Source organism: Panthera pardus, unplaced genomic scaffold (assembly GCF_024362965.1).
Source record: "Panthera pardus isolate Hobbes unplaced genomic scaffold, ASM2436296v1 HiC_scaffold_13, whole genome shotgun sequence".
Taxonomy (NCBI): Eukaryota; Metazoa; Chordata; class Mammalia; order Carnivora; family Felidae; genus Panthera; species Panthera pardus.
Genome location: NW_026526688.1, coordinates 164925846 through 164953626, shown reverse-complemented (window position 1 = coordinate 164953626; position 27781 = coordinate 164925846). Strand labels below are relative to the sequence as shown.

At 38.6% G+C, this 27781-nt stretch overlaps 1 protein-coding gene across 8 annotated transcripts in view; it reads right to left on the bottom strand.

The window, feature by feature from the left end:
• Window positions 1-27781, bottom strand: part of CORIN (corin, serine peptidase) — a 256694-nt gene that overhangs the window by 24873 nt on the left and 204040 nt on the right. For 7 of the 8 annotated variants that reach the window (XM_019412753.2, XM_019412758.2, XM_019412728.2 and 4 more), the window contains 5 exons: window positions 27331-27441; window positions 25112-25241; window positions 4671-4787; window positions 2315-2364; window positions 1992-2166 (listed from right to left, as the gene is read on the bottom strand). In XM_019412753.2, the coding sequence (XP_019268298.2) occupies window positions 1992-2166; window positions 2315-2364; window positions 4671-4787; window positions 25112-25241; window positions 27331-27441 (583 nt within the window). The remainder of the gene's footprint in view (window positions 1-1991; window positions 2167-2314; window positions 2365-4670; window positions 4788-25111; window positions 25242-27330; window positions 27442-27781) is intronic. The other variant, XM_019412737.2, reaches the window with a different exon arrangement.

Sequence of the window (27781 nt, the reverse complement as noted above, 5' to 3'; positions counted from 1 at the left end):
GCTATCACAGGGGTTACTGTGGAAGATGATGAGAAGGGAGAAGACAAAAATACAGCAAATCTGTAAAATACACAAAAATACACAAAATGTAAAGATACTCATGCGATACTGCAAAGGGAAAAGGTAGAATGCATGTTTTCAGCAGTAATTTTTTAAAAGAACAGTTGCCCTTTATCGAGAGCTTACTGATCAATGTCAGGCATGGTTCTCAAGGCTTTGCATAAGACTATTTCACTTACTGCCCGCACCAGCCCTGTGAGGTAGGGACTATTATTTCCCTCATGTCATAAGTGAAGCAACTGTGGCCCAGAGAGGTTAATGAATTGACCCGTGATGACACAGCAAGTGGCAACGCTAAGAAAAAATATGAATAGGCAAAAAAAAAAAAAAAAAAAAAAGAGAGAGAGAGAGAAGAAATTGCATTTTTTTTCTAGAAATTAAGCTGATCAAATGAAAAGAATCAATTTGGTCAGGTGATAGAACTATGAGTTATTTTGTCTTGAATATTTGCTATTATTTAATATTTAATTTTACTTTGGAATAAAGTAAAATTATTAAAAATAAATAGAAAAAAAGGTGTGGTAATTTTAAAACATGCTGTCAAATCTTCCTCCTACTGAGAGGAGAGTTCCTTGCTTCTTCCCTTTGGAGCTGAGCGGGGCTTGTGGGGGCTCCGACCAACCACAGAGGTGAGTTACGTGCCTCTTTGTGTGTCTTTGGAGGCTAGGTCAAAAAAGGGAACACACCTTCCTCCCAGCTCCCTTTCTGAGCAGCTGGTTCTGGGGGACCAGCCACCATGGTGTTGAGTCCCACATGGAGATAGATGTACTAAGGCCCCAGCCAACAGGCAGCATCGACTGCCTGCCTTCCGATGGTTCTAGCCCTCAGCCTTAGAATCTTTCAACCAAGGCCCCAGACATTGATGATCAGAGACAAACTGCGCTGGCTACGTCAGGTCCAAACGTCTGACCCCCAGAATTGGATTTTTTGTTTGTTTGTTGTTGTTATTGTTTGATTTGGGGTTTTTTTTGTGCTTTTTTGCTTTTTTTTGTTTTTGTTTTTTTTTGTTTGTTTGTTTTTGTTTTTTGTTTTTTTGGCTCCTAAAATACACAGTCGATAGTCAGAACAAGTGCAGTGATATTTGTCAATTTAGGGTAGGGTTCCCCTTTATCTTATTTTTCTAGTCCCTTCAGGCATATTGTGATGATGAATTTTACATGCCAATGAAGTTAGGCCATGGTGCCCAAATATTTGGTGAAACATTGTTCTGGATGCTTTCGTGAAGGTATCTTGGGCAAGATTAACATTTAAATTGGTGGACTTTGAATAAAGCAGACTACCCTCCATAATATGATTATCCTCATCCCATAAACTGGAGACTTTAAGAGAACAAAGACGGGTCTCCCCTGAGCAAGAAGAAATTCAGCCAGCAGTCTGCCTTTGCATTCAAACTGAACCTCTCCCTGAGACTCTAGGCTGCCAATCTACACCATTAGGTTTTGGACCCACCAGCACCCGCACAATCATGTGAGACAATTTCTTAAAATAATTTCACCCCTCCTCTCTCATTCTCTGAGAACCCTAATACACATATTGGGGTGCCTTTAACTCTGCTTCTCAAACTCCTCACAAATCCTTCCAGCTAACCTCACTATAGGAAACATAAATCCCCTCTGTTGAACTTCAGATGTAGTTGACGTATTTAAGGGGGCTGGGAAAGAGACTAATGCTAGCTGGAGAGCCAACCTTCTGAACCTCTTTCTTCCACTTCCCCCCTCTTTAGGGAAAAATCATAAACAATATGATTGCCAATAAGTGATCAGCACATACATAGGATGACAACATCAAGGGTAGGAAAATCTAAGCAGATAAAGGAAGTAAATCAACTGTGGCTTCTGCACTGAAGTGGCTTCGCAGAATTATATAAGACACTAAGAATGCCCAAGTGACAGAATGATCAGGTTGAGGCAAAGCCGAAGGATGGAGCTTACCCCTCAAAGCAGTGGGCAACCGTCAGGACCCACTTCTTGGCAATGAGGACACAGCCACAAATGTGTCCACTGGGTTCACTCTGCAGGGAACACTGCCATGGCCATCTTCCGGGACGACTCGTTCGACCCCCAAGGATCCTCTTGTTCATTCGGGCAGCAGGGCGGCGCCCACAGTCTACCAGGGAGCAGGAAAGACAGCGGGTGATTCACCAACAAACCCAGCTCCATGCTTGGATCTTTGCTGTTAAGTGCAAGTTATTGTTTTTGCCCTGAGCCAACCCAGTTAAGTTCGTATTCCATTGCTACACCACTAATTCTCTCACCTTGTTTAGTACACAGAAGAGAAATCTTACTTCTGCTCTGACAAGGCTGCCTAGATTTGGAAACATAAAATGGCATAGTGTTAAGTCACATATTTATCACTCACTTCAAACACTTTACCACCGAAAAGCAAGACATAGGTTCCACTGTTCCCAGAGGTTGTATTCTTTGAGTAATGATTATCTGTACTGGTGCAGGAATTCTTGAGGCAGGGCTATTGTCAAATACCACCTTGGAAATGATGGCATATGGAGGATGTTTACTTTTTTTTTTTTTAGTTTATTTAATATCATCATAATATATTTTCACATGTGTGGGAAAAGAAACTACTTTTAGCAAAGTCTCCCACATCATCTTGGCTGGTGGCACCGCCCAGAATATTGACTCAGACCATAATTTTCTTTTTTTTTAATATGAAATTTATTGTCAAATTGGTTTCCATAAAACACTCAGTGCTCATCCCAACAGGTGCCCTCCTCAATGCCCATCACCCAATTTCCCCTCCCTGCCACCCCCCTTCAGCCCTCAGCTTATTCTCAGTTTTTAAGAGTCTTATGTCAAACCATAATTTTCAAAGTAGGAGAGGAAGGCAAGGGAATTGGGTGATTTCTTAGAATCTCTAGTGAGAAAGGAGCATGTCAGATTTTTATGCTTAGGGAGAGGGTGTGGATGTTCAAAACAAGTTGCAAATAGTTTAGAGAGATAAAATATTACTTCAGAAAGTTAGAGAACAGATAAAGGAATTGAATATTTAGACTGGAAAAGAATCATGAAGATACTTGTAATAATAAAATGTGGATCTAGGGCACCTGCCTGGGTGACTCAGTTGGTTGAACATCCAACTCGGTTTTGGCTCAGGTCATGATCTCACAGTTTCGTGGGTTCGAACCCCACATCAGGCTCTGTGCTGGCAGTGAGAAGCCTGCTTGGGATTCTCTCTTTCCCTCTCTCTGTCTGACTCTCTCTCTCTCTTTCTTTCAAAATAAGTAAACTTAAAATAAAATTTTAATAAGTGAACTTAAAATAAAATTTTCTATGATTGGCTGACAAGAAGAAGGGGGTTAAATTTATTCCATGTAACTCTAGATGGCAGGATCAGAACCAGTCAGTAGAATTACAGGAATAATGGGTTCAGTAAAGAAAGACTTTTCTAAAAACCAGGGTTAACCTTTAAAGGTAAGAACATGGGCCATGTTTAAGCATCTATCAATGTGACTGCACAAGAGAATTCAATGTAGGGAATATTAAGTTTCAATCACAGAGTTTTCTTTCAACCATGAAGCATTTATTCACAGTATACATTTAAAAAAACAAAAGATACTTTGAGACGGTCAATGGGGCGCCTGGGTGGCTCAGTCAGTTAAGCGGTTAGGCTACTGACTCAGTTTCGACGGTTTTTGCTTTAGTATATATGATCTCACGGTTTCATAAGTTTAAGCCCCGCATCGAGCTCTGTACTGGGGGCATGGAGACTGTTTGGCATTCTCTCTCTCTCGCTCTCTCTCTGCCCCTCCCCCGCTATGTCTCTGTCTCTCTCAAAACTAAATAAACTTTAAAAAATTAAAAAAAAAAAATACCGTGACGTGCTTAGAATCCTAGACCTCTCAGAAAAAAAGAAGTATCCCTAAATATGCCATGTCCACATTCCCTTTTGAGGATCTGCTATATTTTCATTTCTTGGTAAATTTGCATGGGGATATGTGTAATTATTTGTATCAATAAGTTATATAATTCAGAAAACACATGTTTGCTTTTTGCCTTCCCACAACCTGAAGTCCTGTCTCCTACTTACTCTCTATCTTGTTATCCTTAATTTCTTTGTAGTATTTCCAAATATCTGAAATTTATTTTGTTTACTAGCTTATAGTTTCTCTGTCTACCTATACAAGGTAGGTTTTTTAAGACCAGAGCAAGTGGACTTTCAAGGCTACTCGATTATAATTTCATTTTGTGTCAATTTTTCCCTCAGACTCTCCAAGTTTGATCAGTTCTCATCACTTCAATTCCCTCCTAACTAGTTCCATGTAGCATCTGTAGGATATTAGACATGAGAATTTACTTTGGATAGGATTTGAAAAAACTCCAAAATTAGAATCTAAGTTCCTCTTCCTTCACCATAATAGTTTCTGTAATCTTCATTAAAGAAAAATGTAATTAGCAAGAGAAAAGAATCTGTGTCTAGAAAGAAGAGATAAAGCCAAACAATGTTGAAATATAAAGGCCAATCACCATTCTATGGAAGTTCTTTATTGATGTGATACATTTGGATTATGCTAAATTAGAAACAGGAGAAAGCCCCTGATGATAGATTCCTGCTCCATAATCCACTCTACACAGCTCTTGTGAAGAGTGTCTTACCCTTTTACCAGCAGTTCATGCAAAGTGGTCCCATTGAGGCTCTCCCAGTTGGAGTGTAATGTCAGCCACTCCTGGTCTTGCTCCTGTCCCTGTACCAATTTAGTCACAGATGGTTCTCTAATAGAAGGACAAATAACAATGAAATATTCAAAGCACAGTGATCTTTGACAGGCCATATCATTATTTAACACTCATTCTCTTTCAAAAAGAAACATTACAGGGGCGCCTGGGTGGCTCAGTTGGTTGAGAGACTGACTTCGGCTCAGGTCATGATCTCATGGTTTGTGAGTTTGAGCCCCGCGTCGGGCTCTGTGCTGACAGCTCAGAGCCTGGAGCCTGCTTCTGATTCTGTGTCTCCCTCTCTCTCTGCCCCTCTCTCACTCATGCTCTGTCTCTCTCTGTCTCAGAAATAAATAAACATTAAAAAAAATTTAAAAAAAACAAACAAAAAAACCCAAAAAGAAACATTACAAGTCAGTATTTCAAGAGTGGGGGGGGGGGGTTGTATTAGAAATTTGGCATGGAATGTGATCAATAGAAGAGGAAGCTACTAAAAGTATATACTAAAGCAATAAAAATCTCAACTGTTATAGCTATTTTAATCATGCTCTCCACTGACATGTACTTGAACTTTGTGAGGTGTTTGAATTCTAACATATATGACATAAAAGTTCCAATATCTCAAAAACAAGAGCAACTTCGGGCAGGGATCAAAAAAAGCAAGATAAAATTTATCTGCCTGGGATTTTTTTCTCTTCTCTTCTTGCCCAATGTAATCCTGCAATGCAGCGATACCTTAAAATGAAGTAAATAAAGTAAAAACTAAAGAAGTAAATAAGTAAATTGATTGCTATGTAATATCTATTTGGACAGCACAAAACTGTAATGATTTTTCTCAACATACTATAAAATCTTTATGCACCAAAAGTCAGGAAAAACTCTGGAAAATAGAAATGGGAGTTAAACACTATTATTTTCCTCTTTACCTGTCTTCTTAATCAACTTCTATGAATCCTTTTCTGTGAATATCTTATTCGATCATTCAAGTACATATGGTTACACCATATCCAAGATTGAAAACCTTGGGTTTTCAATCCAAAGATTGAAAATTGGGGTTCAAAAGTATGCAGGTTTTATGTAAAATATTCTATTCTTCATGAAATAATTGGCTCTTTTAGGCGATCTGTATTTGCCGAAAACCTTTTGCAGTTCCATCACCTGAAGCCCCAGGGTAGATGAGGTGGAGGAATGAATTTAGACAGGAGGAAGGAGGGCTGCTCCTAAACCTGGAAGGAAGATGATACTTTGTTGAAGTTGGAGGAGAGTAGAGACTTCAAATCGGATAGCCTCTTTCTTTCTTTCCAAGTAAAAGGTGAGCTCCTCAGATGAAAGTTGGGGATGTCAGGGGCTCATGATGACGAGGAAAGTGACAGGTATATGGATTCGTTCCCTGGTGGAAGTGTTTGAAGAAACACATCAAAGATAACTGAGAACAATGGCAACAGCACTGACGGTTCAAATGAACCTGGAAATCCTGAAATTGTACCAGCATCAAGTCTTCATGCTTAGTGACTTTCTTTTCCAACAACGGATGGATGACACTTTTTGAAAAAAAAGAGGGGGTGGTGTAGAGGGCACAGGAAGGGAAGCAAAGTTCGGTTCAGTGGCATTGAAAGGGAAATGAACATTGCAGCTGATTATTATTTAAAAATTATTTCTAAAATTTTCACTTTATGAGATTTAACTAATCTCATCATAGAAAACAAAAGGAACAAAACCTTCCCCAAATCCTGTTACTTTTAAAAAGAGGGAAACCCTCTAAAGAGAACTGATGACAGAATAAGAGCCAAAGAAAAAAACAAAACAGAGCCCTTAATAATGAATGGATTCTAATCACTGGATGTTAAAGCAAAGAGCATGCACCCTGACCAAACTTTAAGAAGAGTTCCACCAGATTTAAATTTAGTTAGAAACTTGAATGAACTGTGAGGTCGTTGAAGAGTTCACAAAACCTACTGCAAAACGAGGGTTTTCCTTGTCCTTGACCAAAATGAGAGTATGGCTTTCTGTTAATCTCAGAAGTTGCGTATGTGGAGGCATAGTGAGAGGGAAACTTTCAATGTCAGACAGAGGTCACAAATACCACTGACAGTATTTCTCCTGATACCTGCATCCTGAGAATTATGTTCTGTGGTAGAACAACTTGGGAGCCTCCTAAATCCAGGCATTTTACTGGCCAAAAGACAAAGGAAGATAAGCATCAGATTAAATTTGTTGTTTAAGTCATTCTTTAGGCAGGTATTTATAAGGCAAAAGGGATTTGCACAGGGAGGTCTATTCAGCATAGGATTTGCACTGATGGTGGATAGAAAAATCATTGCAAAGGAAACTTCAGTCTTTCAATCTGCAAGGCAACTTCAGTTACCCTGAAAAAAGGTCTCCACAGAGCAAGGCACATGGGATGTTTCTGCATTTCATTCATTAATCTCCAACAAGAAAGGCGATTTAGTCTGAATCTCTCACTTACATCAAGTGGAAAATATAAGAAATTCATCATCAAGAAGAGGGGAATGTCATTACAAAAATTAGTTTCCCATGAAATTCTTATATACTAGAATGCTTTTCATACACAAAAAACAAATCTTTCAGCCCCAGAAATGCCATTCTATGGCTCATTAAAAAAAATCAGGAAATTCATATGGTTGTATTTCTGCCATCATACAGAATCTGAGCGAGCATCTGTATGATTTCAATTTTTAAAATTTTTTCTTTAGATAATTTTTTTTTTAATTTTTTTTCAACGTTTTTTATTTATTTTTGGGACAGAGAGAGACAGAGCATGAACGGGGGAGGGTCAGAGAGAGAGGGAGACACAGAATCGGAAACAGGCTCCAGGCTCCGAGCCATCAGCCCAGAGCCTGACGCGGGGCTCGAACTCACGGACCGCGAGATCGTGACCTGGCTGAAGTCGGACGCTTAACCGACTGCGCCACCCAGGCGCCCCTTTAGATAATTTTTAAAATTAAAAAATACTTACACCTGGAAAAAATAATACAAGTTATACAGTGAAAAAAAATTCTTCCCATTCCAGATGTATAGAAACAACCTCCATAAATAGCATCTGAGAGTATCCTTGCCAAGCTTTAGCTGTAATTCATGTATATATACATAGATTTTTTTAGTCCATACATCTTGTTTTCTGTTGTATTTTTTTTTTAATCTACACACCTTGTTCTGTGTTGTACTGATGATATTTTTATTTAGTGATTTATCTTGGAAGGCTTTCCGTAAAAATAGTTAACATTTGTCAACTGCACTATTTTATCTTCTTTAATCCTCTGAACAATGTTGGAAAGTAGGCATCATTATTCCCTTTTTTGGAGATGAAAAAATTCAGGTAAAAAGAGAGTAGGTACCTTGCCCAAGGTCACACAGTAACTAGATGGCAGAACTGGGATTTGAATCCCGGTGGTCTGATGCCAGAGGACCCCTCCTAACACTTCGAACACCACGTGGTCCCTCTTCATTAACAACACATGCTGTGTTCTTTTTACAGCTGCAGAGTTTTACCATTATATGGATGTACATACATTTACTTACCCAGCCCACTATTAACCCACAGGTAGGCTGTTTCCAATTTTTGTTACAACAAAAAACAGCAGTTAACCCTTTTAACTGTTCACCTTTGCCTACATGCACAGTTTCCCAAAATAAAAATAATTTCCTAGATATAAAAGTATCAAATCAAAATGGAAATCTTTGATTCATAGTATGGATTTTCCCTTCAAACACTAATGACGATTTACATACTCATCAAGAATATATGTGTAAGGACTTTTTAACTTTTATAACTATGCACATAGTGTAAATCATGCTATTAAAAGGTATCTGGAACTTAGCTGCTCAAATTTGGTTTGACAGTCGGTAGTGATTTTGACTTACCTTTTTCCATATTTTACCAAATTAAAGAAAGTCTGTTGGGTAGACAGCAAAAGAGCAAAACCCATTTTACTAGTAATTAGGCATCAAAGTCACTGTATCCTAAGAAAGTGTGTGCAGGGAATATAATCAACCCTGAATGTTTCTATAGCAGCCATGAAATCATATACAGAGAAAGAAAATAAGGGACAATCTAATCCAGTGCCCTCATTTGACAGCCTGACAGTCTGAGAGAACTGAGACACAGATACAGACCCATCCCAAACATTCGTGGGGGCCAAACATTTGTGAGTAAGGTACAAATGGAGGCTCACATAAGATATGTCTACATATTTAGATGTTATAAATCAAATTCACAAGTTGTTAAAGAACATGTCTTCTATCTTCCTTTTTCCCCCCCAAGATTTTATTTAAATTCAAGTTAGTGAACATATAGTGTAGTATTAGTTTCAGGAATAGAATTTAATGATTCGTCGTTTACATATAACACCCAGCGCTCATCACAAGTGCCCTCCATAATGCTCATCCCCAATTTAGCCTCACTCTCCTCCCCTCCAGCAACCCTGGGTTTGTTCTCTATATTTAAGAGTTTCTTATGGTTTGCCTCCCTCTCTGTTTTTTACCTTATTTTACTTTTCCTTCCCTTCCCCTATGTTCACCTGTTTCTATCTTGCCATCTTGACCAACGTATCTTTTAGGCTCGGAATATAGGATTTGGGCCTCTTTGGAACAGTGGTTTCAAACCTTGGCATTCATCATCACCTGGAGGACCCGTTACAACAAAGCTTGCTGGCCCCACTCCCAGATTCCCTGATTCAGTAAGTCTGAGATGGGGCCGCAAAGGCTACCCTTCTAACAAGATCCCAGGTGATGCGGCCGCCGCTGGTCTGGGACCACACTTTGAAGACATTGGTTCAGATAGCAGACCAGGCTCCAGGTGGGCAAGACAGATTCCTTGCCCCATGGGGTGAGGCATGGCTGGGGAGGAAGGCCAGAGTGTTCACTCTATATCAGGGTTTCTTATCCTCGGCACTGTTGACATTTTATACCAGATAATTACTCACTGTGTGGAGTCGTCTGGTGCTCTTTAGGATTAGTGTCATCCCTGGCTTCTACCCACGAGATGCTAGTAGCCACCCCTGGACTGACAATTAAAAGGGTCTTACAGACGTTTCCAAATGCCCCTTGAGGGGCAAAGTTAAGCCTGGTGGAGAACCACTTCTCTAAATCATGGAGCCCAGGGCCAGGGCCCTCTGCTCTGGGTCGAGGGGCAGTACTGCACAGAAAAGCAAAAGGATTTCCAAATTTGCTTCTTGAATTGTGTGGCCATAAGACATATATATATTTAAAAATGTATAATTCTTCCTCTGCCCCCAAAATGAGAAGATAGAACTTCTCCAGAATTCTAAAACATCTTGACATTCTGCAAGGAATGACGCATGGATGCATTTCAAGGCTTAGGTGAGCAACCAGATCTCTAGATAGTCGGACCTGTCCTCACACGCTGAAGACACCCAGTGTTCAGTAATAAGGCATTCAATGCTTGTGTTATCCTTATGTTGGGGTTGCTCACTTAAACAATGAAGGTCAGCAAAATTCCCAGAAACCAAGGGCTTCTTCACTTTTGGCAGCAAGAGAACAGGGGAGGAATTACCTAGAAATGTTACACATTTCAGTAGCAGGGCAAAGTCTGTTCTCTTGTGGCTACTGCTGGGGAAAAATAATCTAAGTTTTCATCTTCAATACTAACAGTTGGTCTTGAAATATAAATGCCTAGTGTAGTAGACAAAATATGTTATTTGCTCTTCTAAATATCCTGTTCAGAACTTGGAACATCTCCACTAAACATTTAGCTCTCTGAATTCAGAAATATCTTCGTGAACACTGTCACATTATTATCTCTGTTTGGTTTCTATAGACTAGACATGTTATTAAAAAATTAGTTAAATTATTTTGTCAAATAGAAAGATGACCTGGAAATTCTGACAAGAAGGCATAATAGGTTTAAAACAAAGCAGGAATGAGTATCACTATAGAGTCATTTGTCTGGTGAGTTAGCTCAGCTTATGCTTTATACAGGAAAACTTCCCCCTGGTAGTAATGTTTAAAGGACAGCATAAAGTCTGAGTTAATTTTTCCAGTAAACTTAGCATTTCTAAAAATATTTTTGTTGAAATCCTAACTGAAGACATATAATTTTATTCATTGGTCTGTCTCAGAGGTAGAGTGTAAGAACTGTATGAGGCAATGAGCTATAGGTCCAAGTGACAAAAACTATCCCAAAGCAGAGAGGACAATGTTATGAATTTAAATTAAATCACAGTATTGATATTTCATAAAATTTAAACATCAATAAAACTAGGTATTTAATCCATATTTATCTAAAATTATAACATGAAGTAAAATATAAGTTTATAAAATTATAACTATTAACTATACATTATTCTAACATAAGTTAGAAAATAAAATTAATATCGAATGCCTGGGTGGCTCAGATTCTCTCTCTCTCTCTGCCCCTTCCTTGCTCTTGCATGTGTGTGCACTCTCTAAGTTAAAAAAAATTAAGTTAAATTAAATTAATTTTAAAAAGTATTGTTGAAAATAAACATGTCATTAAAAGTGAAACAATTAACCAATCATAAAAATTTTTAATTAAAATGTCATTTGATCGTTTTTACAATTCAATCTTATGAAGCAAATGGAGTACAATGGGGTCAAGTGGTAAGTATATTTTTGAGCAAAAGTGTCTGCCTCTTTCAGAATGCACACTAGCCCAGGGCACTTGCATGGCTCAGTTGGTTAAGCATCCAACTTTGGCTCAGGTCATGATCTCACAGCTTGTGAGTTTGAGTTCTGTGTCAGGCTCTGTACTGACAGCCTGGAGCCTCCTTCAGATTTTGTGCCCATCTCTCTCTGCCTCTCTCTGGCTGATGCACTCTCTCTCTTTCTCTCTCAAATATAAATAAACATTAAAAAAATAAATTATTTAAAAAGAAAGAATCTACACTATCCAACTCTTTCCTTCGGTCCTTTGGTCTATTTTATGTGCAGAAAATTCCATGGCTTTTTTGATAACTTGTAGAAAACCTTTGGAAGAATTTTTAAACTCTTTTTAAGAAACAGATTCAACATTTTATTGAGAGTGGCTTGAGTTTAGTTTCAAAGAAAGTGTTTCCTCTTTGTCTTCACTTTTCAGTTGATCAATATAAAAGCAGGGATTACCAATTTCAACTACAATACGCCATTTTTTTGTTCCACTAATTCAGAAAGACTGTGAGCCAGAGTAGAATTAATTTTTCTAACAGAAGTCTTGCTTTGTCAAGTGCCTGTTTTCTTCCTCCTCTTGAAAACTATAGAAGTATAGAAAATACCCCTTTATTCAATTAAGACAGACTACGTCTCTGGATATAAGATAAAATAATACAAACTTTAGGGATTTAAGTATATATATATATATATATATATATACACATATATATACACACACACATACACTGAGGATTTTATATGTATATTATATATACATATTTATTATATATATACATATATACATTTGTATAAGTGTACACTTATATATATGTATATGTATATATATACACATATATATTAAGTATATATATGTACATTTTTTTTCATGTATATATTCAGTTACTAGTTTTACACAAACAAACAAAAAAACCTCAGGATTTTAGCCCCTAAAATACCACTGGAATATCTGAGTATGAAAAACTAGAAATGTAATCAATTTCTAAGGAGATGTGGACGGTCTTCAGAAAAGTGGGTGCCAGAGAACCAAGAGCCCTCAGGACCCTCTACCTCTCATCTACCCTCTTCTGTGAGAAGAAGCAGGAGGTGATGTGAGGGTGGCTTTATTGTCTCCATGTGACTTTCCACAAACCAGAGGACAGGCTGCCTGCTCTTCTAAACTCAAATTCATTCATCTTCATGAACAAAAAGGAAAGAAGTCTCTTCTTCTAGCTCAACCAAAAACAAATCTCGTTGAAGAACTTTAAGTATCCCAGATCCAATCACTGTGACCTAGAAGTGAAGTCCTTTGATTGGTTCAGCTTGGGTTAGGTCCCTCCCCCTTAACCAGTCACTGAGGCCAAGAAGAGTGGTTCATGTACAAAATGGCAGCTCCCATTTGGATCCCAAGGATAGAATGAGGAGTGAAGCAAGTCCCCAAAAGGAAGGGATACAGGGAAGCAACTTAATAAATGTCTGCTACAAGTGATTTTAATTGAAATTTTTTACGTAAAAGGTGATTATGCCTCAGAGTCAAGATTCTACATGTTCCTTTGTTACTGTTTAGAAGAGGTAGGAAGGATAAAAACTTGGGTAGAAATTAGATTTGACTTATGTTCATAAATGAAATACTGGGTTACTCCGTAAGTGTTCAAGTTGATAATGTTGTAAGGTGAATTGGATCTCAGGAGGAACATTATCCTGGCAGAATTAAACAAATGACGCAGTCAGATGGACAAAGGCTAAACCTGATGACTATGGGGTTAATAAGGTGTAATGCGAATGGAGACAACACAAGGGTGTTGTATTTAGACGCAGTCCCTTCCTCGAGGGGCTATTATTTTAGTTAGAGAAACAAATAACAAACATGTTAAAAATAATTTCTAATACTGTGCTTTGAAGAAAGCAAAATAAGCAGAGAGTGACTTGGTGTGGGTGAAAGCTGCTTCAACTAGGGTTGCTAAGGAAGGCCTTTCTAAGTGTTTGATGTACGAGCTAAGACGACATGAATGATGAGAGGGAGGTGATCACATAAAGGTCTACAGATCAGCATTCCAAGCAGGAAGAACAATGAGGGCAAAAGCCCCTGAGGTGGAAATGAGTTTGCAGTTTGAACATCAGTAATAAGGTCATCATGTCTAAAGTTCATGGACACGCGGAGAATGCTAGAAAAGAAGGAGGGAGGGGCCAGTGTCTTACAGGCCAGAGTAAGAATTGGATTTTGAGCCCAAACTATATAAATAATAAGAAAAGACTAGTGGGTTTGCCATGCAGATAATGTCATTGCTGACTGTCAGTCTTGTCTTGGAGGTAAAAGCCAGTCAAAATGCAGTAAGTTTGAAAGACACTATGAAAAAGATAACAGATCTAAAGTTAGTCATCACCAGGAGTCTTCTGGTAAAAGTTCCAAAATGAGTAAGGTGCCAGATAAGGACTTCTAACAGAAAGAATACAGGCCTCTTTGGTCAATTACTGATGGATTATCTTAAATCATGTTCTTAACTTCCCAGAACTCACTCATATTTATGTCCAATGGCAATGCTATATTCATTATGATGACTGGGGAATCCAAGTCCCCCAGAGACATTATGGAGATGCATTTTTTCCATTCTAGAATCTTCTGGCTCACATCAGCCCTGGTATTTTTGGCTAAAAGCTGAGTCTTGACAGTACTTAATTCTGGAGAACCATCTGTTGGTTTTAAAAATCAGGATATGAGTCCATTTTCCACTGATAAACTTTTCACCACAAAATGGAATGTAAGAGAGTAAAAAACAATCTGATTAGTTCAGAATCCCACGTAGTTCCATTCTAATTAATAATGGCGAATTTCTCTATACCACTGAGAAGTTTCCTTTTAAGTTCATAAAATATTCATTAACTCCACCAACACAGTTTGAGATTCAGTTTTCTAAATTTTTTTTTTAATGTTTATTTATTTTTGAGAAAGAGAGAGACAGAGCATGAACGGGGGAGGGTCAGAGAGAGAGAGAGGGAGACACAGAATCTGAAACAGGCTCCAGGCTCTGAGCTGTCAGCCCAGAGCCCGACACAGGGCTCGAACTCACGGACCGCGAGATCATGACCTGAGCCGAAGTCTGCCGCTCAACTGACTGAGCCACCCAGGCACCCCGAGACTCAGTTTTCTAACAAATATCTAAATTCTTGGTAGAGCCTGCTGTTGGCGATCATACAGCAATGCTTTCAGGACAACTGATAGACTTACCTTGCTTTGTTTATTAAAGCCTCATACCCAGTAGTCTCATGGAAGAACTTAAAAAAACACTTTTACTTCCTTTAGGATACAGCACTTCTTCGGGAAATTATTCTTCATCCTCACTCCAGAATAACACGTTCCAGGGAACGATACACTCACACTCTGGACTATCTGATTTTCTTCTCACCCAGGCAGTCACTTAACCAGCTTCTTGGAAATGTGTAGGATTAAATTCCCTGTGCCCAAGCTACGTGCCTGCCAGAAAAACCGTGAAGCTGCTGTGTGAAAGAAAACAACTTTTTATGGATGTGCTTCAGCTAACTTCTACTCAGAATATGCCTACCATCTACTTATTACTATAAGTGGCTTTTTGAAAACTGAAAAACACTTATATTGTTGTCCTGCATGCATGATGAATTTTCTCCACTGCTGTACCTCCTCACTACTATCTACTTAAAAATCCCACATTGGGGGCATCTAGGTGGCTCAATCAGTTAAGTGGCCGATTCTTGATTTTGGCTCAGGTTTGTGAGATCCAGCCCTGTGTCAGGCTCCACGCTGACAGCATAGCGTCTGCTTGGGATTCTCTCTCTCCCTCTCTCTCTGCTCCTCCCCTGCTCACACTTGCTCGCTCTCTCTCTCAAAATAAATAAATAGACTTTTAAAAAAATGCCACAATGATAAGATCATTAGGTGGTATGGTACTAAGACTTACCCCAAAAATCTTGATGGGAGCAATACTAAAAGGGATTTATGTTTAAGAACCTGGTTGGCCACATCAATCGGGTCATGTTTATTGATTAACTGGATGTATAGGGACTCTACTGTACTCTACTCCCCACGAGGCCCTTTGCTTTTGCTTGGACTGGCATCCCGGCACCATATTTTTCTGTGACCTAGCAAAGTTCCTTGATCTAAGCCTCAGTTTCCTCATACATAAAGTAGAAATAATAATGCTACGTCTATTGCAAGATTATAGTGTGGATAAATTGGGTTAATACATATCAAGGACTCAGAGCAGCCTGGCACACAATGAAAATTAGCCATTACTATTTTGTATAACCTTTCTGGGAAATAAGATAAAGAATAAAAAAATAAAAGTAAAATGGTATGGCATTGTAGAATTAAGAGGGAAATTGTGTAATACCAATTCTTATGTACCACAGAAAGTATAGAGAGAAAAAAAGACATGCAGATGAGAAAGTCTTCACAGAAGTCATGGGGCTTGAGTGAGGCCCTGAGAATTTGGAGAGGAAATGTATGGACATTTATGGACAAAGACACAGAAGCAGGAAAGAATGTGCCCGTGGAACACGGATAAAGGACAAGTCAGTCTTGAAAGAGAAGGAGCGTATAAAGGGATACAAAGTTAAAGAAAGATGAAATAGTTTATGGTGAGTCCACTAATTGGGGAAAATAGTCCAAACTTTTTTGGTTAAAAAAAATATATGTGAAATGAAAGATTTTTCCAGAGAAATTATTTATTTCTACCTTAATCTATTCAGTCTTCTATAACAAATTACCATAGCCTGGGTGGCTTGTAAACAACAGAAATTTATTTCCCACAGTTCTGGAAGTTGAGAAATCCAAGACCAAGGTCTTGGCAGATTTGGTGTCTGGTAAATACCCGCTTCCTTGTTTATAATAAGATGGCCATCTTCTTGCTGGGTCATCACATGGTGGAAGGGGTGAAAGAGCTCTCTGGGGTTTCTTTTACAAGGACACTAATTCCATTCATGTGGGCTCCACTCTCATGACCCAAACACTTCCCAAAGGCCCCACCTCCTAATACCATTACACTTGACATTAGGAATTAACATATGAATTTGGAGGAACACAAACATTCAATAGCAATTGAACATGATGTTCCTACTATGGCAGGTAGGTCCCTATTAATAATTTATCCATGGGATACTGAGTGCTTCCCAGGAAATGGAGGCACCAAACATTTCCTAATCCTACTTCCCCCACCAACCACTACTCACATTTCTATGCTCCTCTTTACAACAAAATCCCTCCAAACAGTTCTTTTTTTAAAAAAAAATTTTTTAATGTTTATTTATTTCTGAGACGGAGAGAGACAGAGCATGAGTGGGAGAGGGGCAGAGAGAGGGGGGGACACAGAATCTGAAGGAGGCTCCAGGCTCTGAGCTATCAGCACAGAGCCCAACGCGGGGCTCGAACTCACAAACCATGAGATCATGACCTGAGCCGAAGCCGGACGCTCAACCGGCTGAGACACCCAGGTGCCCCCCTCCAAAAAGTTCTATACTATCTTTTATTTCTCTCCTTTTACTATCTTATGTTTTTGCCCCACTCACTCCACTAAAACTACTCATGCCAATGACATGCACATTGCTGAAACCAAAAGTCAGTTTTCAGCCCTCATTTTACTTGACTTCTCAGCAACTTTTAACACAACTGACCGTTGCTTCTGCCTTGATACACTTTCTTCCCTTGGTTTCCAGGATATCACATCCTCCTACCCCTGGGTTGTCCTCTCTCATCTCCTTTGGCTTTACTACTTCTCTTCTCCCACCCTCTTAATGTTAGGGCTCAGCTCTTGGTCTTATCTTCTCTATCTAAACTCGCTCTTAGGGCAGCAGGGTGGCTCAGTCAGGTAAGCATCAGACTTCAGGTCAGGTCATGATCTCACTATTTGTGACTTTGAGGCCCGCATCAGGCTCTGTGCTGACAGCTCAGAGCCTGGAACCTGCTTTGGATTCTGTGTCTCCTTCTCTCTCTCTGCCCCTCCCCCACTCACACTCTATCTCTCTCTATATCAAAAATAAATATGCATTCAGAAAAATTAAAAAATAAATACATAAATTCACTCTCTTGGTTATGTCACCAGTCCCATAAATTTATACTGTCTGTATCCAGGTGACTTTCAAATATATAGCTCTAGTTCAAACATCTCTAATAAACTCCAGACTTGAGGGGCACCTGGGTGGCTCAGTCAGGTAAGCATTAAACTTCAGCTGAGATGAGATCATGATCTCATGGTTCGTGAGTTAGAGCTCCACATTGGACTCTGTGCTGTCAGCACAGAACCTGCTTTGGATCCTCTGTCTCCCTCTCTCTCTCTCTCTGCCCCTCCCCAGTCTGCATTCTCTCTCTCACTCTCAAAAGTAAGTAAAACTTAAAAACAAAGAAACAAACAAACAAACAAAAACTTCAGATGGCTTTCCAGGTGAATTCTACCAAACATTTAAGGAAGAGTTAACACCTATTCTGTTCCAAAAGATAGAAATGGAAGGAAAACTTCTAAACTCTTTCCATGAAGCCAGCATTACCTTGATTCCAAAACCAGACAGAGACCCCAAGTGGGATTTATACCTGGGATGCAGGGCTGGTTCAATATCCTCAAAACAATTAACATGGTTTATCACATCAATAAAAGAAAGTACAAGAACCATATGATCCTCCAATAGATGCAGAGAAAGCATTTGACAAAATACAGCATCGTTTCTTGATAAAAACCCTCAAGAAAGTGGGGATAGAAGGAGCATACCTCAAGATCATAAAAGCCATATATGAACGACCCAACATTAATATCATCCTCAATGGGGAAAAACTGAGAGCTTTCCCCCTAAGGTCAGGAACAAGACAGGGATGTCCATTCTCGCCACTGTTATTCAACATACTATTAGAAATCTTAGCCTCTGCAATCAGACAACACAAAGAAATAAAAGGCATTCAAATCGGCCAGGAGGAGGTCAAACTGTCACTCTTCGCAGATGACATGATATTCTACATGGAAAACCCAAAAGATTCCACCAAAAAACTGCTAGAACTGGTTCATGAATTCATCACAGTTATAGGATATAAAATCAATGCACAGAAATCCGTTGCATTCCTATTCACCAACAATGAAGCAACAGAAAGATAAATCAAGGAATCGATCCCATTTACAATTGCACCAAAAACCATAAAATACCCAGGAATAAATCTAACCAAAGAGGTGAAAACTCTATACACTGAAAACTATAGAAAGCATATGAAAGAAATTGAAGAAGACACACACAAAAAAAGGAAAAAAAAGATTCCATGCTCCTGAATAGGAAGAATATTCTAAGTAAAACTTAAATATTGTTAAAATGTCGATACTACCCAAAACAATCTACATATTCAATGCAATCCCTATCAAAGTAACACCAGCATTCTGCACAGAGTTAGAACAAATAATCCTAAAATTTGTATGGACCCAGAAAAGACCCTGAATAGTCAAAGCAATCTTGAAAAAGAAAACCAAAGCAGGAGGCATCACAATCCCGGACTTCAAGCTATACTAGAAAGCTGTAATCATCAAGACAGTATGGTACTGGCACAAGAACACTCAGATCAATGGAACAGAATAGAGAACCCAGAAATGGACCCACAAACCTATGGCCAACTAATCTTTGACAAAGCAGGGAAGAATATCCAATGGAATAAAGACAGTCTCTTCAGCAAGTGGTGCTGGGAAAACTGGACAGTGACATGCAGAAAAATTAACCTGGACCACTTTCTTACACCATGCACAAAAATAAACTCAAAACGGATGAAAGACCTGAATATAAGACAGGAAGCCATCAAAATCCTAGAGGAGAAAGCAGGCAAAACCTCTTTGATCTTGGCCACAGCAACTTCTTACTCAACATGTCTCCGGGGGCAAGGGAAACAAAAGCAAAAATGAACTACTGGGACCTCATCAAAATAAAAATCTTCTGCACAGCGAAGAAAACAATCAGCAAAACTAAAAGGCAACTGACAGAATGGGAGAAGATATTTGCAAACGACATATCAGATAACGGGTTAGTGTCCAAAATCTATAAAGAACTTATCAAATTCAACCCCCAAAATACAAATAATCCAGTGAAGAAATGGGCAAAAGAATGAATAGACACTTCTCCAGAGAAGGCATCCAGATGGCCAACCGACACATGAAAAAATGCTCAACATCACTCATCATCAGGGAAATATAAATCAAAACCACAATGAGATACCACCTTACACCTGTCAGAATGGCTAACATTAACAATTCAGGCAACAACAGATGTTGGCAAGGATGTGGAGAAAGAGGATCTCTTTTGCATTGTTGGTGGGAATGCAAGCTGGTGCAGCCACTCTGGAAAATAGTATGATGGTTTCTCAAAAACATAAAATGGAACTACCCTACAACCCAGCAATTGCACTACTAGGTATTTATCCAAGGGATACAGGTGTGGGGTTTCGAAGGGACATATGCACCCCAATGTTTATAGCAGCACTATCAACAATAGCCAAAGTATGGAAAGAACCCCAATGTCCATCGATGGATAAATGGGTAAAGAAGATGTGGTATATATATATATATATATATATATACACAATGGAGTATTACTCAGCAATCAAAAAGAATGAAATCTTGCCATTTGCAACCACGTGGATGGAACTGGAGGGTATTATGTTAAGCGAAATTAGTCAGAGAAAGACAAATATCCTATGACTTCACTCATATGAGGACTTTAAGAGACAAAACAGATGAACATGAGGGAAGGGCAACAAAAATAGTATAAAAACAAGGAGGGGGACAAAACATAAGAAACTCTTAAATATGGAGAACAAACTGAGGGTTACTGGAGGAGTTGTGGGAGGGGGGATGGGCTAAATGGGTAAGGGGCACTAAGGAATCTACTCTTGAAATCATTGTTGCACTATATGCTAACTCATTTGGATGCAAATTTTTAAAAAATTTTAAAAAAGCAACTTTAAACTCCAGACTAGAGTCCATTTGGATGTCTAATAGACATCCCAAATTTCACAAGATCACAGAACTGATCTTTCTCCCCAGACCTGCTCCAGCTACAGTCTTCCCCATCTCAGTTTACTACAATACTATCTTTACAGTTGCTTGAGTCAAAAAAAAAAACCTTTCAGTCATTCTTGACTCTTCTCAATCTCCAATCAATATCCAATCTGTCAGGGAGTCCTGTTGGCTCCACTTTTTAAAATATATTCAGGATTAAATCATTTATGGCCATGTTCTCTGCTACCATTCTGATCTGAGCCACCCAAATGTCTTACTTGGATGACTTCAGTGGCCTCCTAACTAGTCTTCCTGCTTCTACTCTTGCCTTCCTACGGCATATTCTCAATAACAACCAGAGTGATACCTTTTAGTCAGAAAATGGCTACAATAAAAAGTAAATAATAACAAGTATTGACACGGATATGGAGAAATTGGGACCCTCATGCAGTGCTGGTAAAAGTATAATGTGGTGCAGCCCTTTTGGAAGACAGTTTGGCAGTTCTTCAAAAAATTAAAAATCTGACCTAGCAATTTTAGTCCTGAGTCTACACCCAGGAGAAACTAAAAACATACATTCACACAAAACTTGTACATCAATGTTCTTAGCAACATTTTCATAAGAGCCAAAAAAATGGAAACAACCCAAATATCCATCAATTGATGAATGGATAATCAAAGTGTGGATATATCTACACAATGGAATATTATTCAGCCATAGATAGGAATGAAGCACTGATACATATTATAAAACATAGATAAACCTTGAAAACATTATGCTAAGTGAAAGAGACCAGACAAAAAAAGGTATATATTAGATGATTCTGTTTTTATGAAACGTGCACAATGGGCAAGTCTCTAGAAGCAGAAAGTCGTGTTTGTCAGGGGTTTAGGGAGGAGAAACGGGGAGTGACTGTTAGAGGCATGGGGTTTCTTTTCCAAGTGATGAAATGTTTAGGAATCAGTGGTGATGACTGCACAATATTGTGAACATATTAAAAATGACTGAATTGTACACTTTTAAAGAGTGAATTTTGTGGTATATGAATTATATTGTATATTTTAAAAAAAGACCATAAGGATTCAAGCTTCTTTTCCATGGTTTCCTTGTACAGGACCAGCACCCTGGGCTGAATCTATTACCACACAGGATTTAGTCTTGTCTTTGAGCTTCACGAGTTTCATGGAAGTCAATCAATAAGGAAACTATCCTTATGTGACAAATGGAATCTGAAGTTAGAAGATTTTCCCTAGAAGTACACTTCCGGGAAAAATTTCGATATAAATCCTTATATCAGAGACTCTCAGGTAATACAATTGAGGCTATCTTTGTGGTTTAGCCCAAAATAAAGAAATATTCTTTGGAAGACTGGTGCTTCTATTGACCAACTCTAAAACATTAGGACACAAAATCAAACTTCAACCAATCCCATATAGGAATTTTTGTCAAAGTAGAATAGCCTATTTCCAGATGATCTGGTTTTATATAGAGATAAAGTTTATGAAGCCAAGAGACACCGAGAATCACATTCTCTTAGACCAACTTTCTCAAATACCAGATGTCTGAACTGAACATTTGGCAAGTATTAGAGGGCAGTCTAAATTCTGATTTGTATTGTTGATTAAATAAATGTCCATATGTTTCTAATACTGGGCATGTAGGTAGCAAAGTCAATATACTGTCATGAGAATTAGGGGCTGATTTATATCCTTGTCTAATCAAATAGTCATCATACTTCCAGGCTGGGGTGAACTCATGATATCTGCAGATGGGCGTAAAAAGTTGTACAGATTCAGCAAAGAACTCTCAATCTTCTTATTTGGGCAACCACTTAGTTGAGAGCTGAGCATTTGTGCTGTTAGACATGGAAGGTGTAATTTGCATCTGAAAAACTCCAAGTGTAGGTTTTTTAATCAACTGCCTCTATCATGAAAGTATTTCAATAGAAGCCCCGCAAAACATGTAATTCGGTCTAGACTTACATTTTGATAAACTAACTCCAACCTGTACCCTCCCTGCATTTGGAGTTAAAGTGTATTAGTTTGGGACACTACACTACAATGTTATTCTCTATAAATGTTTACTGAATGACTAAATGAATGACTAAATAAATGTATATTATAATATCAAGACAATGATAGAGTTGAATATTTTTCTTATATACTTCTAATAGGTATGCCAGGTGCTATGCTGTACATGAACCATTCTCAGATGACAAAGAGTCTGGAAGTGTTTTCCAACAACTTTATGTTCTAGGTTGTTTCCTTATGTGTCTTCCCCACTACATGGTAAGCTCTTTGATGATATTTTCACCCCTGCATCCTCCACATAATGCCTACTCTAGTTCAAGGCCCATAAGCAGATTCTCAAAACAACAGCAACAACAACAACAACAAAAACCAAAAAAAAAAAAAAAAAAAAACAACCCAATAGGAAAGGCATAGTGAATAGAACTAATTGGGGTTGTGCTTTAAGCTTCAAGTTTCTGGGTGTAAAGCATGTTTGAAGGTATAAAGACAGACCTACTCTACTCCAGAAGCTTAAAGAGGACAGCTATAATGTTTTCCCTTCCTTTAGCAGCTGGAGTGTAGATCAATGACTAATCATGGCCAGACAGACCTTTCTGTAGGGACTTTGAATCTAGAGGAAATGACTCAGATGCAGGGTTACTTAGAGTTTGAGGCATCAGTGGCAGAACTGTGAATTCACAGTACAGCTGCGGCTCTCCAGAGACAGTGGGAACAGAGCAGATTCCTAAGTAGCCCATTCCTACTGTAGGAATCAATGGCCTCTTCTTGCCCATTATCTTCATTCCTGCCCCAGCCTGGCTCTCCAGATTTCTGTCCATTCACGATCTACCCAAGAAAACTGAAGAGTTCTCTTGACGGCAATCAGAAAGTACAAAAATACTAAGGTTACCCTTCCTACTCATTTCCTTCAAAGACTTACCACTACTTACCCATTAACTCACTCAAATAATGCTTACGGTTTTCCAGCCACACTGCTCTCTCAGACTTTCCTAGCCTTTCTGTGAAATAAAGGTATGTTTAAAAAAAATCTAAATGTCTATTTCCATTTTAAATATCTAATATATTGAAATAACATTTTCCCACTATTTTAAGGAAATGAAGAAAGTAGCGTAAGAAATTAAAAAAAAAAAATCCAATATGCATACAATGGCCAAAGATGGCAACCACCAAAATGTGCCTCGTTGGATGAACAGATTTAAAAATGTGGTGTATCCATGCAATGGAATATTTTTCAGCCATAAACAGCAATGAAATGCTGGTCCATAGTTGTATAAAAACACTATGCTAAGTGAAAGAAGCCAGATAATGGAGATGGTTGCATAGCATTGTGAATACACTAAATGCCACTGAATTTACCCTTTAAAATGGTTAAGATGGTGAGTTATATGTATCTCATCAAAATAAAAAACGAAAATCCAATATACAAAAAAATTAGAAGCGATATCAAAGAGAATATTTAAAACAAGATCCCTTCTGTTTATAATAGAGCAGGGTGGCCTGTCAGAAGAATTTTTCGGCTGGCAGAATCTTTGCGGTTGCGACGTTTCCTCAGATAACTCTCAACAGAGTTATCGATCGTTATGTTAATCCAGTTTTCATATTAAGAAATAACCTATGTTTTGGTGAGTGGAAAATAAAGCTCATTCAAAAGGCTTTTCATTTATCTCTGATCACAGTCACATACCATTTCATTTAGATATCCGTAAGGATGTTGTGAAAATGAAGTATAATTTAATGGATCTTGATGGATATAATTTTTCTGCTCTGGCAAAGTTGAAAGTTCTTTCTTACATAGTAGCATCAGTTACTCAACTTTCCAAAGATGTAAGACTTTACATGGGGAAAATAGGCTGAAGATACTGGGATTTATGTCACTCTTCAAACTGAGATAACAAAAATGCGCTGCTAGTTTCTATCCCATAATTCATAGCTCGTTATTGAAAAATTGTTTCAAGTTTGTTCAGTGGAATCCTGGGAAATGACATTTACTCAATTTTTTATTCTAGAATTTTAAAACTTGTTTGTCTTTTATTTCCATCATTTCCACATTTCCCCCCAAATCTCACATACAGCAGGGGTAAAAAAAAATATATGTGAATACATACCCTCACATATACATCTAAGACCCTCAGTTATTGCTTTCCATCCCCAACAGAACTGAAAAAGAAAACCCCACAAAATAGCAAGTATCCAACTTTCAAAGTATAGGTTTCAGTCTATTTGTATCAAAGCCAGAGTTAGTGTCTTTTCATTCTACTAAGGATCCAAAATGGCGAACTATTTCCTGATTTACGTTTCCTAATTACTACTGAGGGTAAACTGAAATACCGTTAACTTTAAGTTCTATTTCTCAAGTTATTAAAAAATGTGTGTTGCTTAAAAAGAAATTTTCAGTAACCTCTTGGGAGAAAAACCTCAGTATTTCCCCATCCAGGTTGCTTGGAGGGAACCATCTTAATGCTTTTGCAAATACTCAACGTGTTTCCTTTCAGAAGTTGTTAAAATACAATTACTGCATTTACATGTAGCGAGAGGCTTCATCAAAGTGGCTTTTCACTGCAGCCTCTTCAGAGCAGGTGCCTGTCATTAAATATGGTTCTCTCACCTGATTCATTTCCCATGCTCTGGAGGGCTCTATGTGAGAGCACTAACTCACTCTGCATTCATAAGGAAGATGTTATTGCCAATTCCACGAAGCCTTCTGAGAAACTCATCAGTGCTACAAACTACTGACCTTACCCTAAACCCATCTGCTTGCAGGCTAGCTGACTCAACGTCTCCTGCCAGCCATCCGCACACACGTGGTGTTCTTTGGCAGATCTGTGAGCCGTCAGGAATGAGGAGGAGCTCACATTTTTAGAGAGGGTCACTGCGGAGAAAAAAAAGAAAGGGAAAACCCTAATTAGAAACATTTCTGCTCAGGAAACCAAAGGCTAACTTATGCTTTCGCTTTGCTTGCATTTGTGTTTCATTGTTTTAATTAAGAACCACTTGATGAGTGCTTGCCCTGTGCTTAGCACTGCTCTCAGTGTTGTGGAAGACTGCAAAAAGTGAATTAGAAATGTTCTCTGCCCTCCAGGAACCACAGGCTCTAGTGAAAGACATGGCAGTTCTTAACTTTTCTTTACGACTTACAAGACGACCAGAGGCAGCACTCAAATCCCTTGAGTTTATCCAGTGATTTGCACAGCTATCAGGGGTTAGTTGTCACTTTGTTCATTTCATTTCCTTTCAAGAGAGTATGTGAGAAGGCAAGGGTAGCCAAACGATGTTAAGTTAGGACTAATTTGGTATATGCTCTAATTCCTATTTTACAATAGAGCATCCTCTCTACTTCCTACGCCATAGATTACTTGTGAAACACTGTGCAATTAATCACAGCACAAATGATGATCATGGTGTGGCCAGATGATGCAAAGGACTGACATAAGAGGTCAGTGAATGGAAGGATGATGAGTATGGAACAACAGAATTAATCAAACCCAAGATTACAAACTGCAACACTGGATACTGGTGGGAGATGCCTTTAGGTCATCTCCATGTAAGGAACTAGGTAGATATCTATTTCCTTTGGATCTAGAGCAAGAGCACAGGGAAGGCGGAAGACCCGCTTTTTTAAAAATAATCAATAATAATTTATTCAAAACTTTGAATATAGTTTGTTGGACTTTCCATTAGCATTTTACATTTTTTTCTCTTGGTTTTCCCTCCAAGATCTTATTTAAATTCAACTTAGTTAACATACAGTGTGGTATTAGTTTTAGGAGTAGAATCTAGTGATTCATCACTTACATGCAACACTCCGTGCTCATCACAAGAAGCACCCTCCTTAATGCCCATCACCCACTTAGCCCATCCCCCCACCACCTCCCCTCCATCAACCCTCAGTGTGTTCTCTATCATTAAGTCTCTTATGGTTTGTCTCCCTCTCTGTTTTATAGTATTTTAATTTTCCTTCCCTTCCCCTGTGTTCATCTGTTTTGTTCCTTCAACTCCACATGAGTGAAATCATACGATATTTGTCTTTTCCTAAATGACTTACTTCACTTAGCGTAACACATTCTAGCTCCATCCACTTTGTTGCAAACGGCAAGATTTCATTCTTTCTGATTGCCAAGTAATACTCCATTGTATATACATACCACCTCTTCTTTATCCATTCATCGGTCAATGGACATGTGGGCTTTTTCTATAATTTGGCTATTATTGATAAAACTGCTATAAACATTGGGGTGCCTGTGCCCCTTTGAATCAGTACTTTTGTATCCTTTGGGTAAATACCTAGTAGTGCAATCGCTGCATTGTAGGGTAGTTCTATTTTTAACTTTTTGAAGAACCTCCATATTGTTTTCCAGAGTGGCTGTACCAGTCTGCATTCCTACCAACCAGTGTTAAGAGGGTTCCCCTTTCTCCGCATTCTCGTCAACATCTGTTGTTTCCTGTGTTGTTAATTTTAGCCATTCTGACAGGTGTGAGGTAGTATCTCGTAGTTTTGATTTGTATTTCCCGGATGATGAGTGATGTTGAGCATTTTTTCATGTGCCTTAGCCATTTGTATGTATTCTTTGGAGAAATGTCTATTCATGTGGAAGACCCACTCTAATACCCTATTCCAGGAGGTGTCAATGATATCAGAATGACAGAATATTAATAATTGTTGAAGCTGGGTGATAATAAAGAGTCTAAAAATTGTATTCTAGCAGCTATATGGTCATAACAATTTAAACCCAGATGTTTTTACATATATTATGGACATTTCAAATAACAAAATAACTTAGGGGGAAATGTTCTATGCGTTGGAAATAACATCTATGAATCACTACTGCCAGCTGTTATCATAGTAAAACAAAACAGATGAAATTGGTCAGTAAATCCTGTGAAGTCACTTAAGACTTATTAAACTCAAATAGCTGATAGGTGTTCCAGTGGGTGGCCAATGGCAGAAACACACAGCTCACCACAGTCCCACTCATCAGAACTGTCCAAGCAGTCGGCTTCACCATCGCACCAGCGCTCACGGGACATACACTCATGGTTTGCGCATTCGAGTTCATCGTCTTGGCAAAATGCTGGCATGGGGAACAAGAAGCGAGACGATGGAAACATTAAACAAGTATGATCATCATTCACATGCACATTATCATCTGTCAGCAGGAGCAGGGAAGGAAGAAAAGCCGCGGGTCTCTGAGGCCTCCAAACAGGTTTCAGGACAGAATAACTGAATTGGTAAAAACTCCTATCACAGATGCCAATCCATACAAATAGCGAGCATTTAAATTACTAGTCACTAAATTATCTAGTTCTGACACTAGTAAATTTAAATTACAAGTCACTAAATTATCTAGTTCTGACACCAGGATTGAAAAAGTGGTACCCAGAGCAGCAGAACTTCCAAAGATTGAGAGAACA